Genomic DNA, 21379 nt, shown 5'->3' with positions numbered 1-21379 from the left:
AGAGTCTGGCAAGTAATATTATTATTCTTCTAAATTAAACATTTGCCATACAGAGCAAAATCCCTGAGAACCAGAACAGGCAGTGCAATATATCTGTGGAGGCTCCGTAAATAGAAATATTCGAAGACAACTTACATAACAATAAAGATGGCAGCTGTAAAACCATCTGTCTAATCACAGCTGAACAATAAGAGTGATGAGAATAAGCATAACTTTAACTGAGAAATAAAAGGCAAACTAGCACACTTCTGCGTTCCTACCCCTTTCCCACAAACAAGGGCACAGCAGTACGGGTCAACAAATGAGCAACTTCTGGAGCAAAAAGATAAATCTGAACAGGTTTGAATAATCATTAAAACTTCTTCCTGCTGGTGGTGAAGCAATTAACTCTCTCAGTCTGAGCCAGAAACAAAGTCACTAAGGAAGAATAAATTCTCTGTTTTTCTCCTCCTTACAGAAAGCTCTTTTTCATCTTGCTATGTAAAATCTGTCCTGTTGTGTTAGGAGGGAGGAAAACTTGGACTAGTGCCATCTCTTTGTTTTCTTTTTCTTCGAGAGGAGCTTGCTTGCTAGCCTAATGCTGCTTTTTTGTTTTTGTTTTGGACTTTTTTTACACTGTGTTTTATTTATTACACTTCTAGGCTCCTACCAAGGATAAATTTGGCCACTGCTAATACTGTATCAAAAGCCATCACGTTTGATCTCTCTCTCCTTTTTTCACCCCATATGTTTGTGCAGAGAATGCTTCACAGTATTAAGGTATCTGACATGCTGTCAGACTAGCAGTACTTTCAGGGAACAAGTAGTAATAAGGCCATATCCAGCCTTTGCAATGACATGTAAAGGATGCCTGTTGCATCCTGCATACAAAGAATTTGCCAAAGTAGCATAGAAATCCTTGAATGGCCAGAGGCAACACCTTCTGGAAATCACTTTACTATTTTCTGAGCAGGAGGCTCTGCAGAACCTCACCATCTGCCAGCAAATATGTGGTGCTGATGGCAACATGTGCAGTAGGTGACTGGGTTCAATTAGACATAGTGACATTAATGCAGTCCGAGTATCTACATTAACTGGATGCTAAGGAGGGATCTGCCCAAAGAGCTGGGTTATTTATTCCTTTCTCACAGCAGAATAAGTCTAACATCATCCACTGTATTACCTACTTGTACGGAATTTAACACAGGGCTAACCTTTCTCTTCCTAGGAATGGGTTCATCAAAGAGAAGGTTGCTTGTTTCAGCTTCATCAATACCATCATCTGGCTGGGAAGGTGTTCGAAAAGCTTTGAAACTATCAGCTGACAGAGGCGGAGATGGGGTAGATGGGTTGGACTGATCACTGGGAGCGTTCCAGCTCCAGTATCCACTACTGCTGGTACTAGAAGGCACAAATCCTCCTTCTTTCCAAGATCCATTTAGGGATTCTGTGAAGAATAACAACAGCAGTCATTACAACAAATCTTCTTACATTATGCAGTAGGGCTATGGAGCTCTTTTATCTGAGGCTTAGATGCTATGTTGGTAATTAACCGTACCTTCAATAAAGAAAAGTGAAAGCATAGGACATACACAGGACAGGCACATCTACCCCACTGCGCTTGAAGGACATTTACTAAGATCCTTGTTCCACACTTCATTTACAGGTATTTTAAAAAAACAAACAAGGAATTTTTCTAAAAAAACCCACTGGGTCCAGAAAAACAACCTCTTCTGGAGCATAAACCATGATAAGCAGTCAGATATTGCATGCATGGTTAAGGAAAAACATTCAAATGCGTTCTTAACCTTAAACATGAACACATGACTGCAGTGGGACATCACTGCAAGCTTCAAGTCATTGCACAGCCAACAGGAGACCCCCTGGAAAGAGGACATATATTCTGAGTACCAGGACAGTAACTGGATCTGTAAAAACATAATCACCATCTAAGTGCTAGAACATCAAACAAAACCATAGTTACACTCCCAACACCTTCTCATACATAGTCTCCTAGTATACACATCTCTGTCTAATTTGAATCTCTTCAAATTTAGGTGGTACATGTCCTTAGACATCACTTTTTCTTCATAAAGGTGCACTGTTAGGCATCTGGTTTCAAAAGCCATTTAACAGGCTCATTTTTTTTTCCTGCTCAGAAAAGGCATGAATTAGAGGCCTAGATTGGGATTTCACACTAAATACTACCACATCAAATTGGCGATGTATCCGAAATCATCCTCTCCCTCAGTAATACAGGTAGGTGCCTCTTCAGTGCTGACATTCAGAACCTGAATCATTTCCACTCCTACGCACTGGATGAACCCTCTTCCTCACTGCAGCAGGTACCTGGACATTACATAGTAAGCAGATCCTCTAACTATTAGGTTATTATATGATAGGGTGAGCGGGAGTAAGAGCACCGATTACAGAATCAGAGGTGTGGTTTGAGCTTTTGATACTTTGTGGTTTGATACTTCATGTACTGAGGTCGTCAGGCGTTGGACACTGGAATGTCATTCTTCTCAATGACACAAGGGATTTTGCTAGGATAGAAATATTTAGGTCATCAGCTGAGCAAAGGTTAGGGCTGATCTTGTCCCAACAGTGCAGCACTAGATGCCAAGGGCAGTTCTGCCTGAAACTTCAGGTGCTAACGGGGCTTGGGCATGTGTACTGCGATGGTTTGGTAAGGTTTCTGCAGAACTCAGGCACCAGAAGTCTTTCTAAATGGCACTGTAGGTGTTTAAATGGTTTGTGCAATATCTGACCTTTTAGTTGGCAAGGAAATAACAATATTTTGTTAGTGAAATGCTACTGAAGTGTGAGACAGGAGTCTTTTCAAGTCAGTGCTTGTATTTAAAAGTTCTACAGAAGTCACTCCTTCATTCCTTCTCCATGTCTTGCAGACAAGTTTAACAAATAACATCCGTAAGAAAATAAGTTCCATCATCTGCTAGCAAAAGCTTGACCCACAACCAAGGAAATGAAAGATTCTTTTACCTCTAATCCAGCTGGTTTTGGATGAAACTCTTCATCGTAATCATAACATCCTCATAAACCAGAATTCAGTGCTTCACATGTAAGCGCATGTATAAAAATACCTGCCTGCATAGTCAATAGCCAAGTCCCTGCACCAATCAAAAGCATCCACCAAAATTCCTAATCGAAAAATAACCTATAAATTTCATATAGCTAATAAGTTAATATATGAAAATGTAATGCTTTGGTTCACGATTACAGGCCTTCAGAGCTTCATGCGACTGCAACTGATGTGTTTTTTTGTTTTTTAAGTATTTGTACTTGCGTCTCATGCCAAACCTGTGAAGCACATCTGGTATCAACTTGTAAAGTTAGCACAGTTTAAAATTCTTGCTTGTTCAGAAAAATAAAGAAAATGGTACTCTTTAAGCTATTATTTTCTGACACATTTATGGTGGTACTTGGTATTCTGTGGGTTTACAGCTTCTCTTCACCTTGCTGAGAAAGAGTTTAAATCAATTTAAAGTAATATGTAAAAGACTGGACAAGGCTGACAACAGGAAGAAAACAAACAGTGGTTCTCATTAATGTTGACAAATCTGGCAGTGTAAAGGAGCTTAAAGTATAAATAAATGTGACTTAGTCTTATTCTGGCCTCTTTTCACATTGCTAGAGTTGCGTGAAAGAGAACCAGACCAAACATTACTGAGCTGCAGGGAAGCCAGGGCCAAATTCTGAACCAGTTTACATGGAAGATCATACCCAGTAATTCCAGTAAAGATCAGAATCTGACTTTAATATTAGTGATAACATTAATGTTTTACTGCTAGGTAAAATTCCACTTTTTAAAAATAAATGTTCCCTTAATTACAGTGCTACTTACTGCCTTTTTTGCAAAAAAGACAGAGATCTACAAGGAATTCAACATTACCAAATTTGTATCTTGTATTATCATGAAGAACCTAGCATTGCAATACCAACTGGGTTTTAAATAATCAAATCTTCACTCTTTTATTAAAATCTTCAATAACTCAGACAAAACTAAGATATTCAGGAAGAAGGTGCCTAATGACAGCTTCAAAATTTTGTCTGCAACTACAGCAAATACGTGAATTAGTTCTTCAGATTCAGAAAATATGCAAATCTATATGAAGAAATATCAAAGAGAACTCAGACTGCATAAAGAAATATCAAACGCAGTTAACAACTACCATGCACCTATTACCAATTTAAAAGGGCTTGTTTGGAAAATCTTTCCAATTAACAGCTACTAACTAATATACACTGAGGGTCCTGATAATTTTCATCTGTAAATTGTTTAAAGTGATCAATACTGCCGTGTCTCACAAAAGATTACCACCAGGAATTACCAGGGGATGCAAAGTAGGACTCGGATGTGCCTCAGCCGTTCCTGATCTCCGCCTGGCACACCAACACAAACCCACCCTCATCTGTGGTTTAAGCTATGAACTGGAGTAGCTGGAGCGCACGTATGCTTTCTTTCTTCCATTGACCTTCTCAGAGGGCTGGTAACCTCCAGTCCTGAGGCCAGACAAATCACTGGGGATGTTACTGTCTGAGATCTCCCAGGGCTTGTCTGTCAGGGCAGTGACATTCCGTAAATACTTCTAGTTTTAAACATTTAGTAAGTGTGCAGAAAATATACACACAGAGGAACCTCGGACATTCATGGCTAGACTTTCAGCTACTGAGCCATGTGGATAAAATTAATATTTTCTGGAAAGAAACAAAAAAAACATGTGATTTTTCAGAAATCTTTGAAGCTGGGACATGCCTCATGGTTTAGATTCCTTTTTAACACATACATCATTCAGTGGATCACCCCAGCTGCATTAAGAATTGCAAAGGCTACTTCCCTATTAATTCACAATCAGTAAACAACCTTGCAGTGCTCCAATTATTCACAGTAGCAAGGCACTTACGATCTCTTTAACAGCTGCAAATGAGAAAGAAAAGCCAGAGTTATGTGAACAACCCTGACACATCCCAATAAGAGCATACAAGTTTAAGGTTATTCCTTAAAATACAACATTTAAAAAAAAATCTCTTGTAACTGCAGTCAAGCTTGCACAAATTAAATACACTTTCTTAGCAATTTTATTATTATCACTCATTTTTAGATTCATTTTTATTTGTTTGTCTTCTGCTCTTACAGTATTTATGAATTTGATGGTAGGCCATCAGAGAGCTGCAACGGATAAACAGCCCAGGAATTGAGGATCTAATCCTGCATCCACATAAGCGGACCTGTATCATTGCAGACCTGCAGTGCATGGCCTCTCAGCACAGGGCTGCGAACTGTACAGGAACTGCTTTGTCTCTTCATAACGTTGAGCACAATCTGACCAGATTTCAATGGTGTGGGGACAGGGAGAACTGCTGTTGTATTTGCTAGATATGTGCAGATGCCCATAAACTGGAAAACGAGCATTTCAGTGAGATCAGAGGATCCTCTGCAGCACGAATTCCCCCTTCCTGTATTTAAGGCCAAAGAGGAACAGCTACTGGTTCATAAACTGGAGGAGCTCTATAGTTACCGAAGAGGTTTGTTTTCATTTCTGCTAATGCTGCAACCAAGATACTAGGGCAGAGCAAATCTCAGTGTTATCATAGTATACAGGAGTCACTGCCAGAAGACAACAACTCACACATGTACCACCACTGCCACTGCTCCTAGTCATCTAGGCTAACAGACTACTACACACTGGTATAATCAGACAATTACTCTTTTCTTTTCCACCCAAATTTCTACCTGTCATACAGATAAGGACTGTAGATGCTTCCTCTAGGTCACACGCACTCCATTCCTTAGTTTTTGGTTTTCCAGTACAACACAATCATACTCCTTCTTGCAGCCCCTGCCCAAGCGTTACTTTGAGGGCTTACCATTGGGTCGGATAGGAGGGCTGCGAACCAAAGGGCTGGTGGATAAACTGGTTAGTACCATGGCTGCTGTTACTTTATCCATGTCCAGTTCTTCTGATGATTTTCTGAAACACAGTGAATGGCAGGCAGAAAACACATCAGCAAATTTTAAATTTTTTTCAGTGTTTTTCGTGACAGACTAAACACTAAGATAGCAGAGGACAGTAACCAAAGTAAGTTAACAAACAGAGTTCTGAAAGATTCGGTCTTCAGTCAGCCTGAGCATACTGAGTGACTACTTTAAGCAAATCAGCTCAGTGTAAATGGGAAAAACACTGGAGAAGAGAATAGGTCTTCACATAAAGCTGTCAGGATTACCGTGACCCTCTACTAGTTTGACACAGTTCCTTATCTCAGAATTTCAGCTATTCATATGCTTAAAGCTAAGTGTGTATTTAAGGAGTTTTTTTGGATGAAGACACAGACGCAAAACTAGGTAAGATTACTAGCAACAGTAATAACATACACTGTCTCTGTAGGCTGAGGAAGAGCCAGGAACTAGAACTCAGGGATCATATTTTTTCTTTGTTGCTTCTGCTTAAGGTTATTAATTTTCCTGTACTCTCTCTGAAAGACAAATGAGTTTTACCTAATCAGATTATAAGGCATTTATTTAAAATCCACATACATACAAATCATGTTCACTTCATCTTCGTTGTCCATTAATTTTAAACATCTATTTTGACCATACAACCAGTGATAAGCTAAGGGGCAAAATTTCATGAGACAAGCTGAGCCAACAATGCAGTGCCCCTGAAAAGGGTGGTCTCCAACCGAATTTTCATCCACCTCAGGCCAATTGCTCCCATTGCTATCCTTGGGCCAACTCTGGCGTTCATCACACTTCCTATGGGCCAATCCAGCTAATTAAGTTGGCGGAAAACTACTGCAGCAAAAGAAACAAGAGTTTTCTGCTGGTTTAACGGGCCAAGTCAGCCCACCAAAGGTTCCGTATCGAGCGCATGAGCTGTCAGAAAAGCGCTTGCAGGGTGGGGGCAGAAGGAAGAGAGTGAAAGGTTACTTCAGCTCACCTTCCTTGTGAATCAGCCCTAAGTCATTGCTTTGATTCCCACAGTTAAGATCAATAGGTTCTGGGAAAAGCAGGAGACAGGCAGAGGCCAGGGATCATTTCAGCACCTTGCACTGAAGTCGAGGCAGAACTCTGCGCATTTAGTAGCAACCAGCCAAGAATATCCGCTTACACGGGCCACTCTGTAAAAGCGTCTGTAGCACCACAACACACAGTGTCTTCTTCCCAAAGAAAAGGAAGAAGGGGTAATAAGGGACAGGAGCGTAGAGAGAGCTTTCCAAGCGAAGGAGGAGAGGATATAGAAATGTCTCAGGAAATTAGGCTTCAGTGATCCACTGCTCAAGGAGTAACTTTCTTTCGACAACAAAGAATTTTCTTTAGCTGTAAAAACACTTCTCTATATATCATCACTTTTTTCCCTAAATGATAACTCTCCTGATAGATTAAGCAACATAACATAAAATTTCTAGGGAGTGAACGTATCAAAAAAACCCAACTAAAACCACTAGGTTTATCAGACTTTTCCCTTCCATCCTTTTAGGAACGTGGAATCAAGACACAGAGCTTCCTTTAAACATTTGCTCAACTAAGCACACAAGACCATCTTCTCACTTATTAGAGATGAAGAAGTTACATTTGTTCTTGCAAAAGAGCTTTTTTCTTTTTTTCTTTCTTTTTTTTTTTTAAATTGTGCATTGTGGGATTTCTAGAATTTCATTTGTTCCTTGTCAGGAACTCTATTTAAGTGATTAGGAGGGGATCTTCATTTAAAGCCCCAAATGAGAAGAGCTAGCTGATGTTTTTCTTCATAAACTGTTGTTCTGTAAGTCACCAAGAGGAATAGGATATGCTGGTTGCAGCGCCCTTTCCAGAGTCTCATTTATTGTTCCCAGTTGTTTCAGACTGCAGTTTGCTGGGATGGTACATAAAACTCGCAAGCTGTCTGAAATACTTCAAATGCAAAGTTTATCAACTGGCATGTGTGCAGTTCTCCCAAATTGGGTGAAAGACATTTACTCGAAACTCTGCTATTGTCAAAGCTTTTGATGTCTGAGTAAACCTCAAACAGTCCAATGAAAACGCATATCTAATTTATGGCTGATGCCAGGACTCGCATAGGTACCTTCCAACACTTCCCCGTGCTGCACAAAGGCTTAGCTCTCAGGGCTGTCTCTTACAACACATCAGTGCCTGCAACTGGAACACTGATGATGGTGCCTGCTACATTCTGATTATATCCACAGAAATCCTCCTTCTGTTCAGTCAGGGCTTTTGCAAAAAATACAGCAGCTATATGTTCATGACCAAGTATTTGAAAAGATCTTGAATATCTGCTATAATCAGCTAATACCTGAATTCATCACCCATCAGTTCCTCTCATCTGCAGAGTAATATTTCACTTGGATTGTAAAGTTTCTCTGGGCCCAGAAGATTTTTCCTCAGGGATTACACGGAGCTACTACATTTTCTGGAGACCAATTCTGCCAGATGATTTTCCAGTTACCTAATAATCCAGTATGAAAGTCCTCTCTGAGACGCATTTAGCTGTTCTGATGTTCACCCATGCAACGCTACACCAATGTCCCTACTCATTTATCCCGTTCTGGATGAACCAGTAGTATTAGGACATGATGAGAAAGAAACAACCACAGGTTCCTGATACGCCTGAAAAGCTAATCACTCACGTTCTCTAGCTTGTACAATCAGCCTTCCAACAACGCTGTTCTGTATGTGGCAACAGGATTAACACGCTCCTGTCCAGAACTCCGCAGAATTGCAAAATCCTACTACCGCAGCTGTTGCAAGTATTTGCCAAGTTGACGTTAAGATTTCAGAGTCTAAAGACCCAGTGCTAATCCCAAACACAAAGTTCCTCCATACAAACAATAACAATATTCTATAATTTTAACTACTTTTAGCTTCCTTGTACTGATGCATTATTTTATTCTCCTTTACAATGACTCAGATTGTACTCTAAAAAACCCACCCTTTTCCCTGTTCTTTTGTCAGTAATGCTCTAAAATTGTCAGCATTGGCATCTGTGCTTAAGATGAAACTTTCCTGAAACACAAGTAGGCAAAGGGCAGAAAGAGTCATAAGCACCCTTTCCCTTTCTGAACATGGTAAATCACACTCTTTAAATTACTGGAATGTTTTTTTTCCTCACTCAATCTATCAAACATTTTTTCAACATGGAAAGCGCAAATAAATAAAACTTCTAATTTTTTCTTTGTCCATTTTGAATCACAGTCATCTTCTATTACTTACTGCTTCTCAAACACATTCAGCAAAAAAGGAATGATCCATTTTTTATTCCTAGCCACAAGAATTTTAACAGCTACAAGTCCTGGCTACACGAATCTGCTCCCAAACACGTTTTTACACTTTGGCTCATAAGAGTAAATACACATATTTCATACACCATTCAGGCAACATCGCTGTAGGAACAGCAGCCTTCAAGAGAGAGGCAAAGCATAAAACTGAACACAGGAACCATACAAGCCATCTGCATTCAGTCAGCATCACATGTGAGTCTATGGCTTAAGAGTGCTCCAGCCTTTTCCAACTTTCTGTACTGGAAAGTTGAAGCTGCATGCAGCTGTTCAATGGTGTTAGTACTTAGAAGGGAGAAAAACTTGAATTGCAGACCAACTGCTTACAAATCACTTATTCCATTATTGCTAAGGTGATTTTTTACAGCCTGAAGTTGTGATCCCTGCCATTGATTATACTGTTATTAGGTATAATGAAATTAAGGAGTATGACATAAACAGGCATGCATTTATTTGCTACAGCCAGGATGAGATAACAGTATATTGAAATTGCTCTCTTCCTCCCATGCTTGTACTTCTAAATGCTCATAAAGAGGCCTCTGAAGTCTTACTTTGATCATCTAATTATAAGTGCATCGCATGCGGTCAAACTGAGCATACCAATCAATACTGATAAACATGTTGTTACAAGCTTCTGTACACCAAAAATATGATCTGTAATATAATGAACCATTGCAATTGCTGTATGAGTAGTGAAACAAGTATTTCTGAAAGAAGGATAAATCCTAAATCTGCATTACATTTTATACGTGAAATAAAAAGATTTTAGGTTTGTTCAATTGATTATTAACGGCAAAGCCAACATCCTCATAAGGAATCAGCAAGAAAAGACAAGCATGCGGTTGTTTTCTAAAATGGCTCTAGATATCTAAAGTAACTGTAAGTGCTCTTCTATCTTGAGCGAAGATCTACAAAGCCAGGCTGTAAAATATTATTAATCCATACAATAGTCTACATTTAAAATAATATTTGGTTACCATCTAACAATTTAAAGTACGGACACAGTACAGATAAATAAATGAACTAATCTTGCTCGTTGCTGTTATGTTCAGTTGTTAAAAATTAACTCGCTAGCCAAAAAAAGACAAAAGTAAAGATGAACCATGTAAACAGTCAGAGATCCTGAGCACTCTTCAGTAAAAGCTATAACTTTTTACAGTGAAGCAAAAAGCAACAGGAAATATTTGTCAAAAATTGGATTAAATCCGTATAGTGCTATAATGATACATCTTAAGAGATAAAGGAGCATAACTATTTACATGGCTAAAAAGAAAACTGGTGGTTGATATCCAAAGCACAAACACAATAGCATGATGCAATAATTTGAAGCTCTGCCTTTGTTCGTTATGGGCAGACATAACACAAACCTCTTCTACACTAACTTACTGACACTTGAGAGAACCAGTTCACATACAGAGCAAGGGCCCCTTCTGTATCCCTCTCTCTGCTGCTCTGGCTATATACAAGCAATTTTGCAGGATACCCGCAGCTACTAGAAATTAATTACAATCAAAATCGTCTTTGTACAGATAAAGGAATTTTTCTTCTGAAAAATACACATCTGAACTTGCCATGGGGGGGAGAGGGGGAGAAAAAAAAAGGCATCAAAGCCCACCTCAAAGCTCTCCAACTCCCTCTGGCCCAGCTGATAGATTTTGTGATTCAGTTATTCAAAGCATCTTTCAAAGTCTGGCTGGTCTGATCGAGGAGAGTTTATAGAATAATCAGCAGTGCAGTTATTCACTTTCTATCTGGACTGCAGTGGTTTAAAGAAAATGCAAAGCCTCTGAAAAGCAGTCATATGGTATGGCAGATATTATTCACAAAGTGGTTCTCATCATCCTAGAATAGAGAATAAGTTTAACAGAAGAATCCAGGAGAAAGCAATTTGTAATAAAGGAATGTTTCTCAAAGTCTGCTATTTCTCCTCGCATCAGACGATACCATCACGCTCCCTCTGCCCCACAAGAAAGAGGACTCCATAAAAACGGAGTATTTTTTTTCCACCTATTACCCAATAAAGCACTGAAATTTAACAGAAAACAATCTATTACTTTTTTTAAAACAATTATTTTCTAGATTTATATAACCAAGAAAAGATCAGTATTCAATCCTGTAGGGTGGCCGACTACCCACAGATATGGTTAGCCTGGCTTAACTTCCACAGTGCTTTCCCATGCAGGTTGTCTTTCCTTTTCCCACCCCTTCTCAAGGCCACAGAGCCAAGCAGTGTCCTGACGCTGGCCTGTCCTGGAGCGCATCTGAAATCCTTTCCCCTCTCCAATGGGATATGAGTCAGTAAATGCTACAGTATCTGCTGTTTAGACTATTAACACTACTAGACTTCAAACCCATTTCAAACCCATTCATATAGGAAGAGAACTGAGGTCTAGGTCTCATTCCCTGGTTTACAAAATAGAATACGTTAGAGATCAACGCATGTGGGGACAGGGGAGAGAGAGGGTGGATAGTAAAACACTGCTGTAATTTTTGGCCAGTGGTCCACAGCTTTTAAATGCTCTGCATAAACAGGAATAGTTCAACAAGCCAAATTCAACACAGCGAGATAAGCGGCAGTTTACATGAACAGTTTACTCTATATATTGGAAAAGCTGATTCCATGAATAATTTTTTACTTTTCAAACAGCCCTGATTTATCAGCAAAACTTACCTGGTGAAGAGCCCTCAGGGCAACAATAGAAGCTGAAGTAGGAACGTGACATAAAAATAGGCCACTTCAAAACAGAGCAATCAAATAAATGGTAATCATTTGATACAGTATATGTGCAAAGCAAAAATTTGATTCAGAAAATAACAACAGAATCCTGCAGAGAACTACTATCCCTTATGGTCACTGGCAGTCCTTGAAGATTTTCTGTTCCAACTCATCTACTTTAAAGGCGACTTGCTGAATCAATAAGTAAGTCAGTCTCTACAAACCAGGGCTCAAAACTAACCTGAAGTAATAGACAAATTATTCCAAATATTAGCCAATCCATTCCTGTTCATTCCTTCTCTGGATTTGCTTTATGTTACTGTTCTAAGCTTGTTCATAAGCATATTCACTTCTATGAGGTACTGTTTACATAAGGAAAGCTTTACACTTAGCACTGATCAGTTCTTCAGGAAAAGTGGCTGGACCACTCACTGCAATACCCAAAAGGTACTGTTCAGTGCAATGCAAACTTTTATTTCTGACAATGGAAAGAGGTGCAAACTAAAAAAGAAGGTCCCAGCACACGACACACAACAAGAACTGGGTTAAAAAGGGCTGTGATGTACTAAGGGAACGGCTGATACCAACTTATCCTCTCTGATACAAAGAGAGGATCAGACAGGTTGCTTCTCAAGGGAGCGTGAGTTATCACTACCACATCTCCTGCTGAAGTGCAGGATTGTTTTCTACTCTCATCTGGCCCTGCAATCAGAGCCATGTAAATACTATCATGTCTTATATATCTTCTTCACAATGTTCTCACAGAGCCTTTTGCAAAATGGTGTTTTCAGTAGATTTTCCTTAACCTCCTAGAGTAATTCTTTAATCAATGATTAGCCAAAGATATCCTTATGGCAAATGCTACAGGAATTTTGCCTTTCCCCAAAGTAAAATGCAAAACACAATGCCAGAAACATCTTGTTCCTTCCTCTTCTTCCCCCTTATCTATCACATACTGTATGATTCCCACTTTGAATTAATTTAACATTCTCAAAATATGTTTTAGAACGTCAATGCCAACACACAGTTCTAATATCTACAGGGAATAGAAGTGTCAGTTACTTGTTTAGTACAATTTAGCTAGAAAAAGCTGCTGTAATTTAATTTAAAAATAATATTCAACTGCTTTTTTCTCAATGCATTAGAATATACATTTTTTCTAATACAAATATCCATTTCTGAAACATTTAAAAAAGCTTTCAAGGTTACACTGTATTTCTTCTCTTTTCCTCTCCCAAAACCAAACAGCCATAGGGTTCCTGTCCTGCTGCTACACATAACTACTAACGCAAACAAGATGGACAACACTTTGCTGAAATCCATCAGTTTCAAAAATAACCTGCGGAGCTAGTTTTTGCTTGCAGTTAATATTGATATGTTTAATTATTTTGAGCTATCTGATTCCTCATTTTTTCAAGCTAGAAACAAACAGAATTGAAAATTAAAAAGCAACAGATGCTGGACAAGGCTGTCCACAGCTGCCAGTACTGTTGAATGAGATTTAGAGACTAGAGGCAGAAACACCTCAGTTTATCATCTGCTCCCTGCCAGGGTGAAAAATAACATCCCAAAGAGTGCAATTTACAAACTGTAAGCCATAGTTTGTATGACATACATGAGCCAGTAGGTCACAGCACTGTAAAGCATTTTCCTAGCTATGGCAGCAAACCAGGAGACAGTTTGTTCCTGCACACCACAGTTCACCACAGATCTAGTTAGGTTTTTGTCCTGCTTAATCCATTAGAAACCTGCACCTGACCAGGGAAGGCACAGAGTTCAACACAAGTTAGCTCATCTTGCCGTCTCCACTGCCGCCTTCCCCTCCTCCACTTACCCGTGTTCTTGTATATGTTGCATTTTCTTGTACAACATGCATGTTGTACATGTACCTGTGCTGCAAGGCTACATTGCCAACTGTAGCTAGTTTAAAGCTGTTTTGCGTACTGTCACAGAAGCTCCAGCGCAGAACATCCCAAGCAGTGCCCTGCAGATGGGTTCTTTGCAATTCTGTGATCATCCGACCTCACCTTCTTTGTCTCTGGCCACGTGAGTGTACCTGTCGTGAACAGAGCTGTTCCAGGTGTTCTTGCATGGTCTTGCCTTATCTTCTACAAGAACAGTATCATCTCCCTGTCTCTGCTGAAACTCTGTGATTTGCCTTTCCTACCTCTGACTCATAAGGATAACCTGTAATTAACACCACAGGCCCAGTTATCTTTCTCTTATTAGTTCTTTACAGCTGATGAAGTTGGAATTAATTAGTTGGAACTAGTGAAACCCCAAATTATTTATTGTTTTGTTTAGAAAGGGTGACAAAAATACTTCTTTTAAAATTAAAAGGAAAAAATATGAGTGATATATTTCTATTCAACCTGATTACAGGTCAGATTTCCAAAAGTTCCTTTGTTTCCCAAGATAAATCTTATAAGGGTAATAGTACTTCCTGGTGCTTTTTAGGAAGGTTAGTGTATATGGTGCAAATATCAGGAATACATAACTCTCATATGGAATCAACTTTGTGGGCCATTTGGTCCAGTACTCTGTGTTCGGCACTGGCTGTTTCAAATGAAGATGCAATAAGAACTTTCCCATAATGAATATACCATCCTCTTCCTTGGATTTATGGATTTCCTCACACTCCATAACCATAGTTTAAAAAAAACAAAAAAACCTCCAGACCTTTCCACTTTTCTGCCAGCTATTGCCCTGGCTAATCTTCTTTTCCACAATACCTTCCTCCTCTATACAATCAGAGCTTCTGTCATATTCTATGGCAAGGAGCACTGCAATGTAATTACATACCTTTTATCAGGCTTGATTTAGTTACTTTTCTGATTGTTCCAGTATTTTCACATTACCAGACAGGGAGAGCAGAAGCGCTCAGTGCAACTTTTGCTCATCACTGTTTTATTTGCTACGACAGCCCCTCCTACTAATTTCTTTTTTGAGGTAAATGGCCACAATAACTTCAGTATTCCTTTACATCAAGTTCCTTCCATGTTTATCAAGTCACAGTTCAGGATATGCCCACTGCTGAGGCAGAAAGGTTGAAAGGTCTCAGCCAGCCACAGACCCAGCCAATGTTTGATATAATTTAAAGCAAACCACAGTTGCTTCAAACTACATGTGAATATATAACCAAATCCCCAGAGGCTATTCCAGTGGTAAGAAATTGACTTCACTGATGTTACACCGTAAGGACTCAGGAGACAGACAAGCTGATTTTCTGACTGTTTAGCAATGCGCTGAAAAGCTAAAGAAGAACTGGGCTTTAGGAAAGACTGTCTTAGACTGCAGGCTGAAATAGATACCAAAATAAAACACATTAAAAATACATTCTGTAGTAATTAAAACCATATTGCAGATAGTCCCCACTGTATAACCTCCTTCCACTGTATAAACCCATTTAAGATCACATGTATTTTACCTTTAGATCTTTAGGATTTTTAAGAGTTTTTTTTTTTTTTAATCTCACATTCACAGATGAGACGTTTCTGTAGTTTTGTTAAAATGCACCTGAAAATTCAAACTTGACATTTTGAATTGTCAAAGTACTGACACCAGAAGATCTCGAGATCTAACCAACACAAAGTATCTCTACAAGGGCATCTGGCCTTTTGTGTCTCAAGAAACAAATACAGCACAAAACAATATCTTCTCTGAACCCTCTGTTAAATATATATTTTTAAGTTAACCACTACTCTGTATTTTTTGTCTTTAGAACAACCTTCCTCCTTCCAGGAGGACCAAATAAAAACTCACAGATGGCCATCTTCTCACTAGAGCTTGAGAAGAGATCAGTCTTCTCATTCCATGATTAAAACATTCTCCCTTTGCTGCACTGGGACGAACTCAAGATATTTTAAAAACTGTGGATATGAACACAGATGATGGGGAACAACCAGAATCTGACAGGCCATTCAAGGAGATGGGAGACACAGGCTTGAATTCTTGCTCATCTTGGTTCACACCAGCCTCTTCAATTCTCTTGAATTTGATTCACTTTTGACTCATTAAAGCTCAGCTATAGCCTAGGTTTTCCTTACCTATGTTAAGAACCTCATTACTGGTCTATAGACATTGTCTTCTTTCTCATTTTCTTCCTCTTCGGCTGTCATTCATCTCTATTTCCCCAAACATGTCCTTTTTTCCCCCTCTTAGAAATTTTGTTCAAGGAAGGGGGAGAAATTAAGAGGACTAGGTACATTTAATGATGATTTCCAAATGCCCTGTAACTTGCCTACAGCTCCAGTGTGAGCACATCAATTCTACAGCACATATGCAGCACGCCTGAAGCCTCTGGGAAGAACGACACCTTCTGTGCACGAGCCAAAGGTGATTTATGATGTGCAGCAGCACCCTAGGCTTTGGGCTTCTTGTGTTTGCGCAAGCTGGCTGCACTGTGAACGTGCAGAAAACTCAGTGCTTCCTAAAAGCACCGACCTTTGCATGCATGCAGTATAGTATATGCATCCAGGAAATCCTAGGCAGAAATAACTTTGACAACTCTTCACAAGAATATTTAGGTATTTAGTAGAGCGATTTAAATAAGAGAATGACAAAGTCTAGACCATCTAGACTATCTATTCTAGATGGCTGCCAGCATTCACTGATGTCAGTGAGTACATCTCCTTCATTCTACAGATTTCTTTATTAGAAAATGCTAACTACTGGATTGAGGATGACATTCTTTAGCAACACCACTGACGATCATTTAACAACAGACCAGGGTCCTCTTTTGTCCAGAAGCAATTAAAATCGTTTCCCAGTATTTCTCAGCTTGGATGTTGTTTTCATAGGGTACAATTTCCACCGTTGAAGTTTCACAGTAAGCAGTGGTGGCAGATGAGGTCATTGTTTTGTTTCATTCATGTTAAGATTATTTGTTAAAGCATCCTCCATCCCACTCTGAGATTTTCATTTTTTAAATTATATAAATTGAAAATCACAACATCGGACCTAGAGCCGTGCTTTCAAAACACGTCATGGGAATTTGTGAAAGTAAACGTCATGTTTCACACAAATCTGGCAATGTTATAATTACAAGTGATTACGCTTGCTGAAATAACATAAACCGGAAAGACTGGTCAGAGTAGGGAAAACAGTATTATGCTGCAGGTGACAAAATAAAGAATGCATAATGAAGCACTGGTCTTGAGTGGTTCAGAGCCTTGTTTCTGCTCAGAGGTAAGTTGTATACTCCGTGGCTATTTTCCTAAGGGCACCACTACCTTGTATTATGCTACATTAAAGATTGTTGAGAAAGTTGCAGTAATTCACTTCTCTGCAACACTGTTGTATCTATATCAGATCTGCAGGCCTTCCTTAAACTAAATGTGCATTCTATTTTGGAAAAAAAATATAATTAATATTTATGAATATATATACACACCATTCTAGACTTAAAAAAAAAAAAAAAAAGCAGCATGCTGGTGGTGATTCATGGCAACTATAAACATACAGCAGCTTCTGTTTTAACCCACTGGGAAGTCATTCATGCTCCTTGAAATTTCTGAGCTCAGGGTTTTCACCCTTGAGTCCCTCTTTGGGAGAAGGGAAAGCATTGGCCTTTTTTGGACAGAGGACAATGAAAAAAAATATATATACTTTTCATGTGTAGACTACATATGTAAAATACATGGAACAATCCTGCCAGAAAAAAATTGGACCTTAAATTGGACTTTGACCCTAACTGAAACTACCGCAACATAGTAATATCAAATTATCAAACACGGGTTGCACAGTGAAGCATGTGGGTGGATAATGCAGAATGTGACAACAGGGGAAGATTTCATTTTTAAAAATATGTAGTTGGTGATATACTAAACCCCTTAAAAGTGGCACAGGACCCCAAAAAAGCTGGGAGCATAGATTTTCACTTAGGGTCCTTTCTGGAAGGATGAGAGGGTGGGAATTACATAATACCAGTCTGCAAGTTATTGCTTTATCATTTGTTTCAAAGCAGTTTACATATGATCTGCAACATCATTATAAGAAAAGATAATTGAAATAGATAATTGCATTTGAAAGAGATAAATACAGAATTTTGAAGTTTGGGGATATTATGAAAATAAAAATCGATGCAAATGATGCAAAAGTTGTGTTTTGTGATAAACCACTGTAAACACAAATGATGATCAACTCAGGTGGATTAAAACTGAACGGAGGTATCAGGAATATCCTGATCAAAATGATTTCCCAATATGCTTTTAACATGAAAACATTTATTGTGCTATGGATCTCTTTTTTTAGTTATTATTACTTGAATGTTTTGCACTTAAAACAACGGAGTCACTGACGCGGTATCCAGTAGCAGAAGATCACATCTGGTTTAATTCTACTTTCTTCTTTACCATTCTTGTCCTAAATCCACTCTTTTTTCTTTATGAGAAACGGAACTGTGGCTGACTACTATCAAAGGGATATTGAGAATATACTATCCAGACTCTGTCTAGTGGTCCAGCTTGTTCTCCAATTTGTTCTGGCAGATGGAAACATTCTCTTTGATAAAATCTGTATTTGTGCTAGTAACTGTTTATTGGTTAAGTCCTAACATTGTTTTACAGACTCAGTTATGTGAATTTTTTTCTTATAGATTTTAAAATTACACAGCAGAGCATGCTCATTATTATTTGTCTAGTAAAATGCTTCTGTAAAAATATTACGAGTAATAATAACTATGACCTAACATAGCCAGTCCTTTATCGTGGGTCTGGTATTGTGCTCAGGTTATCCAGTCTTACACTTTACTAAAAGTCACTCCTGACCCTGACAGGTACATGAACAACAATAATGTCCACCTAAAGAAATCACAATAAAAATCTAACTGTGATAGAAATATCATCTTCATGACTGTCCTACAGAAGTAGTATTCTGTATAAAAATACAGAGGCACAGAATTGCAGAGGCAGATTGTCAATTTTCCCCAAGATCATATTAAATAGTTATGAAATGTCCAAATTATGGTTGATATTATAGCCTTATTTCTACTTACTTTTATATAGAAAATATGACATAGACTTCAATGACGAGATGCTTTCATTTTCCATTATGGAATTCAATTATCTTTCTATTTCCATATAGAGAAGTGGATTCTTTCCCAGCGTTAGACATAAATATTTTTCATCATTTCTCTATGTTCATACTATCGGGACTGGTCTAACAGTCTAGCTTCTCTGTATTCACACAACAAATGTGCAAGTGACTGCGCTCTTGCAATGCGCTGTGAAAAAGTTGGGAGTATTTATAGTCACACAGGCTTTGACTTTTAAGTTTTCCCTAACATTATTCAAAGAATTCTTTTCATACACAAAAAATTGAATGGTGCCTCATTCTCCTGAATGCAGGGAAGCCTCTGAGGAGCACCGTTATTAGTTTAGTCTTAAAATGATACGCAGTAGGGCTGTAGGCCTGGAAAGCTGATGGGAACTGCAAATGTGAAACATACTGCTTTGCATATCACTAGGCAGATGGTCCACGATTTCCATAAATTCAGATATTCTGTCCTCCTTAACTTTTCCTCTCTCATCTTAGTCCCTCTATCTTGTTGATGCCCTGCTCCAAGTCTCTTTTTCTCTTCTTTTTAATTAATGCTGGCCTTCCTTTAGCAGGCCTGCCTTTTCTTATAACCACCAGAGAATACTGGGGGAGGGGGAAAATTCCACTGCGAATGAAAAGTCAAAGGTAAATATAAGTAGACCTGTTAATAGATACAGTAATAAATGAATAAATCCTTTAATAAAATAGATTAAAAGGAGAAGTCTCATTCTGAAAGAGTTTGGTAGTCAAAGTTCAGTGCCTGCTTAATATTTGATCTAGTGCTCTTTGCAACACACTGGACAAACAAAACCTCCTCTTTTCTGTTGTCCTGGGAACTCCCAGTAAGAATTTTAGCTGTTTTGGACAAAGGAGAGGTGACTTTTATGGAGAACAAGTTACTTTTCCATGAGTAACCATCTGAAAGCCACATTCACCTGACAGCTGTTTTTAGTAAGATACAGAAACGACCAATTCCAGAAGCAGATTATATTGCCATCCTGCAGACAATGTATCTACATTTTGCATAATCTGGAACACTTCAGTTAACTATCTCTTGAGAACATTTGTGCATTTCCACAATTCAGCATTATTATTTAAGGAATAAATTGGCTTTAAGATGTCCTTGATTTCTGCTGTATCATTTTACAGAAAAGTTAAGGTTACTGAAGTTATTCTTTCTCCTTCACATACCTTAATACAGACTTAACAACTCCAGGACAGGTGCGAGTTCCCAGTGAGACTGACAGCACTGCCTGCCTCTACAGCTCGTTTTCTACAATCACCTTTTTACTTTTCAAAGTAGATGAATCATACTTTCTGTCTCCTAATTTCCCTTCTCTGGCAATCTTTTGGCCTTATACACACATGACCTTGATGCTCCTCCCCTCCTAAGTACTGTTCAGCAGGTCACCCACCACCAAGTCATTGATTACCCCAACTAGCTCAGTGTGCTTTTTGTCTTATTTCACCTCCAGTGTAAGGTCCTCATACAACCTTACAGGAATGGAAAGATGGAGGTAGGAAAGTTTTGCTGAATGCCCTTCCCATCCCACCTCCCTCCCCTTACTGTCAAAAGCCACCCTGATCCCACTGCTATGGTATAGCTGATGCGCATCTGACCACCTGCCCCAGCAAAGAGCTCCCCTGGGCAGCAGGAAGTATTCTCCATCCCATATGGGACAGATTTTTGCTCTTTGCGCAGCAGCTGAGCAAATCCAGGCCCACATCTTTCTTTACAGCATGTTGTGAATAATGAAGCACAACTTTATCTTAATAGACTGTGCCATTTTCAATTTGTGAAATTATTTCTTTAGCTAATGTCAAAGTACTTGGCTCAAAAACTCGAGAGTCAAGTTCTCATCCTAACAGCAACAAGCTCTGGCAGTTAATCACTTGAGAGCTTAAGTCCATTAGAGAAGTAGTTCAACACTCCAAACACTGTAGTCTACCATCCTTCTGTCAGAACTGTTGAACATTTCATAAATGATCCAAAATACTCCCTTTCTACGGGGAAAGAAAATGCTCCTATAACCTTGACCATTGTAGCTACACCATCAGGAATAGATTCAGCTCATGTCTCAGTTTGCATTATCATGCTGGTATTGATAATTGAGAGAGCGCAGGGGCAGGTGGGGAAGGGAGGACAAAGGGGCGCACGTAGCGGAAAGGTGGGGAAAGAAAAAGAGAAAAAGCCCTTTCTAACACTTCTCGGTAGGGAAGAAAGAAAAAAGGACCTTGAACAGCTTTGCTTGGGACTTTAAGAACTCCCTTGGGACTCATAACTTGGCCAACTAAAGCAGTGTGAAACAACATTCATGGCAGTAATAGTCTGAAAATGAAGTGGCCTTTTGGTGC

At 39.0% G+C, this 21379-nt stretch overlaps 1 protein-coding gene across 1 annotated transcript in view; it reads right to left on the bottom strand.

Annotated features, from left to right (window-relative positions):
* ZNF704 (zinc finger protein 704) overlaps positions 1 to 21379 on the bottom strand; it is a 102150-nt gene that overhangs the window by 28229 nt on the left and 52542 nt on the right. The window contains exons 3-4 of the mRNA XM_068932447.1: positions 5869 to 5972; positions 1194 to 1426 (exon numbers count right to left, since the gene is read on the bottom strand). Of these exons, the coding sequence (XP_068788548.1) occupies positions 1194 to 1426; positions 5869 to 5972 (337 nt within the window). The remainder of the gene's footprint in view (positions 1 to 1193; positions 1427 to 5868; positions 5973 to 21379) is intronic.

This window comes from Struthio camelus, chromosome 2 (genome assembly GCF_040807025.1).
Source record: "Struthio camelus isolate bStrCam1 chromosome 2, bStrCam1.hap1, whole genome shotgun sequence".
NCBI classification, from domain to species: Eukaryota; Metazoa; Chordata; class Aves; order Struthioniformes; family Struthionidae; genus Struthio; species Struthio camelus.
This window is presented reverse-complemented; position numbering and strand designations above follow the sequence as displayed.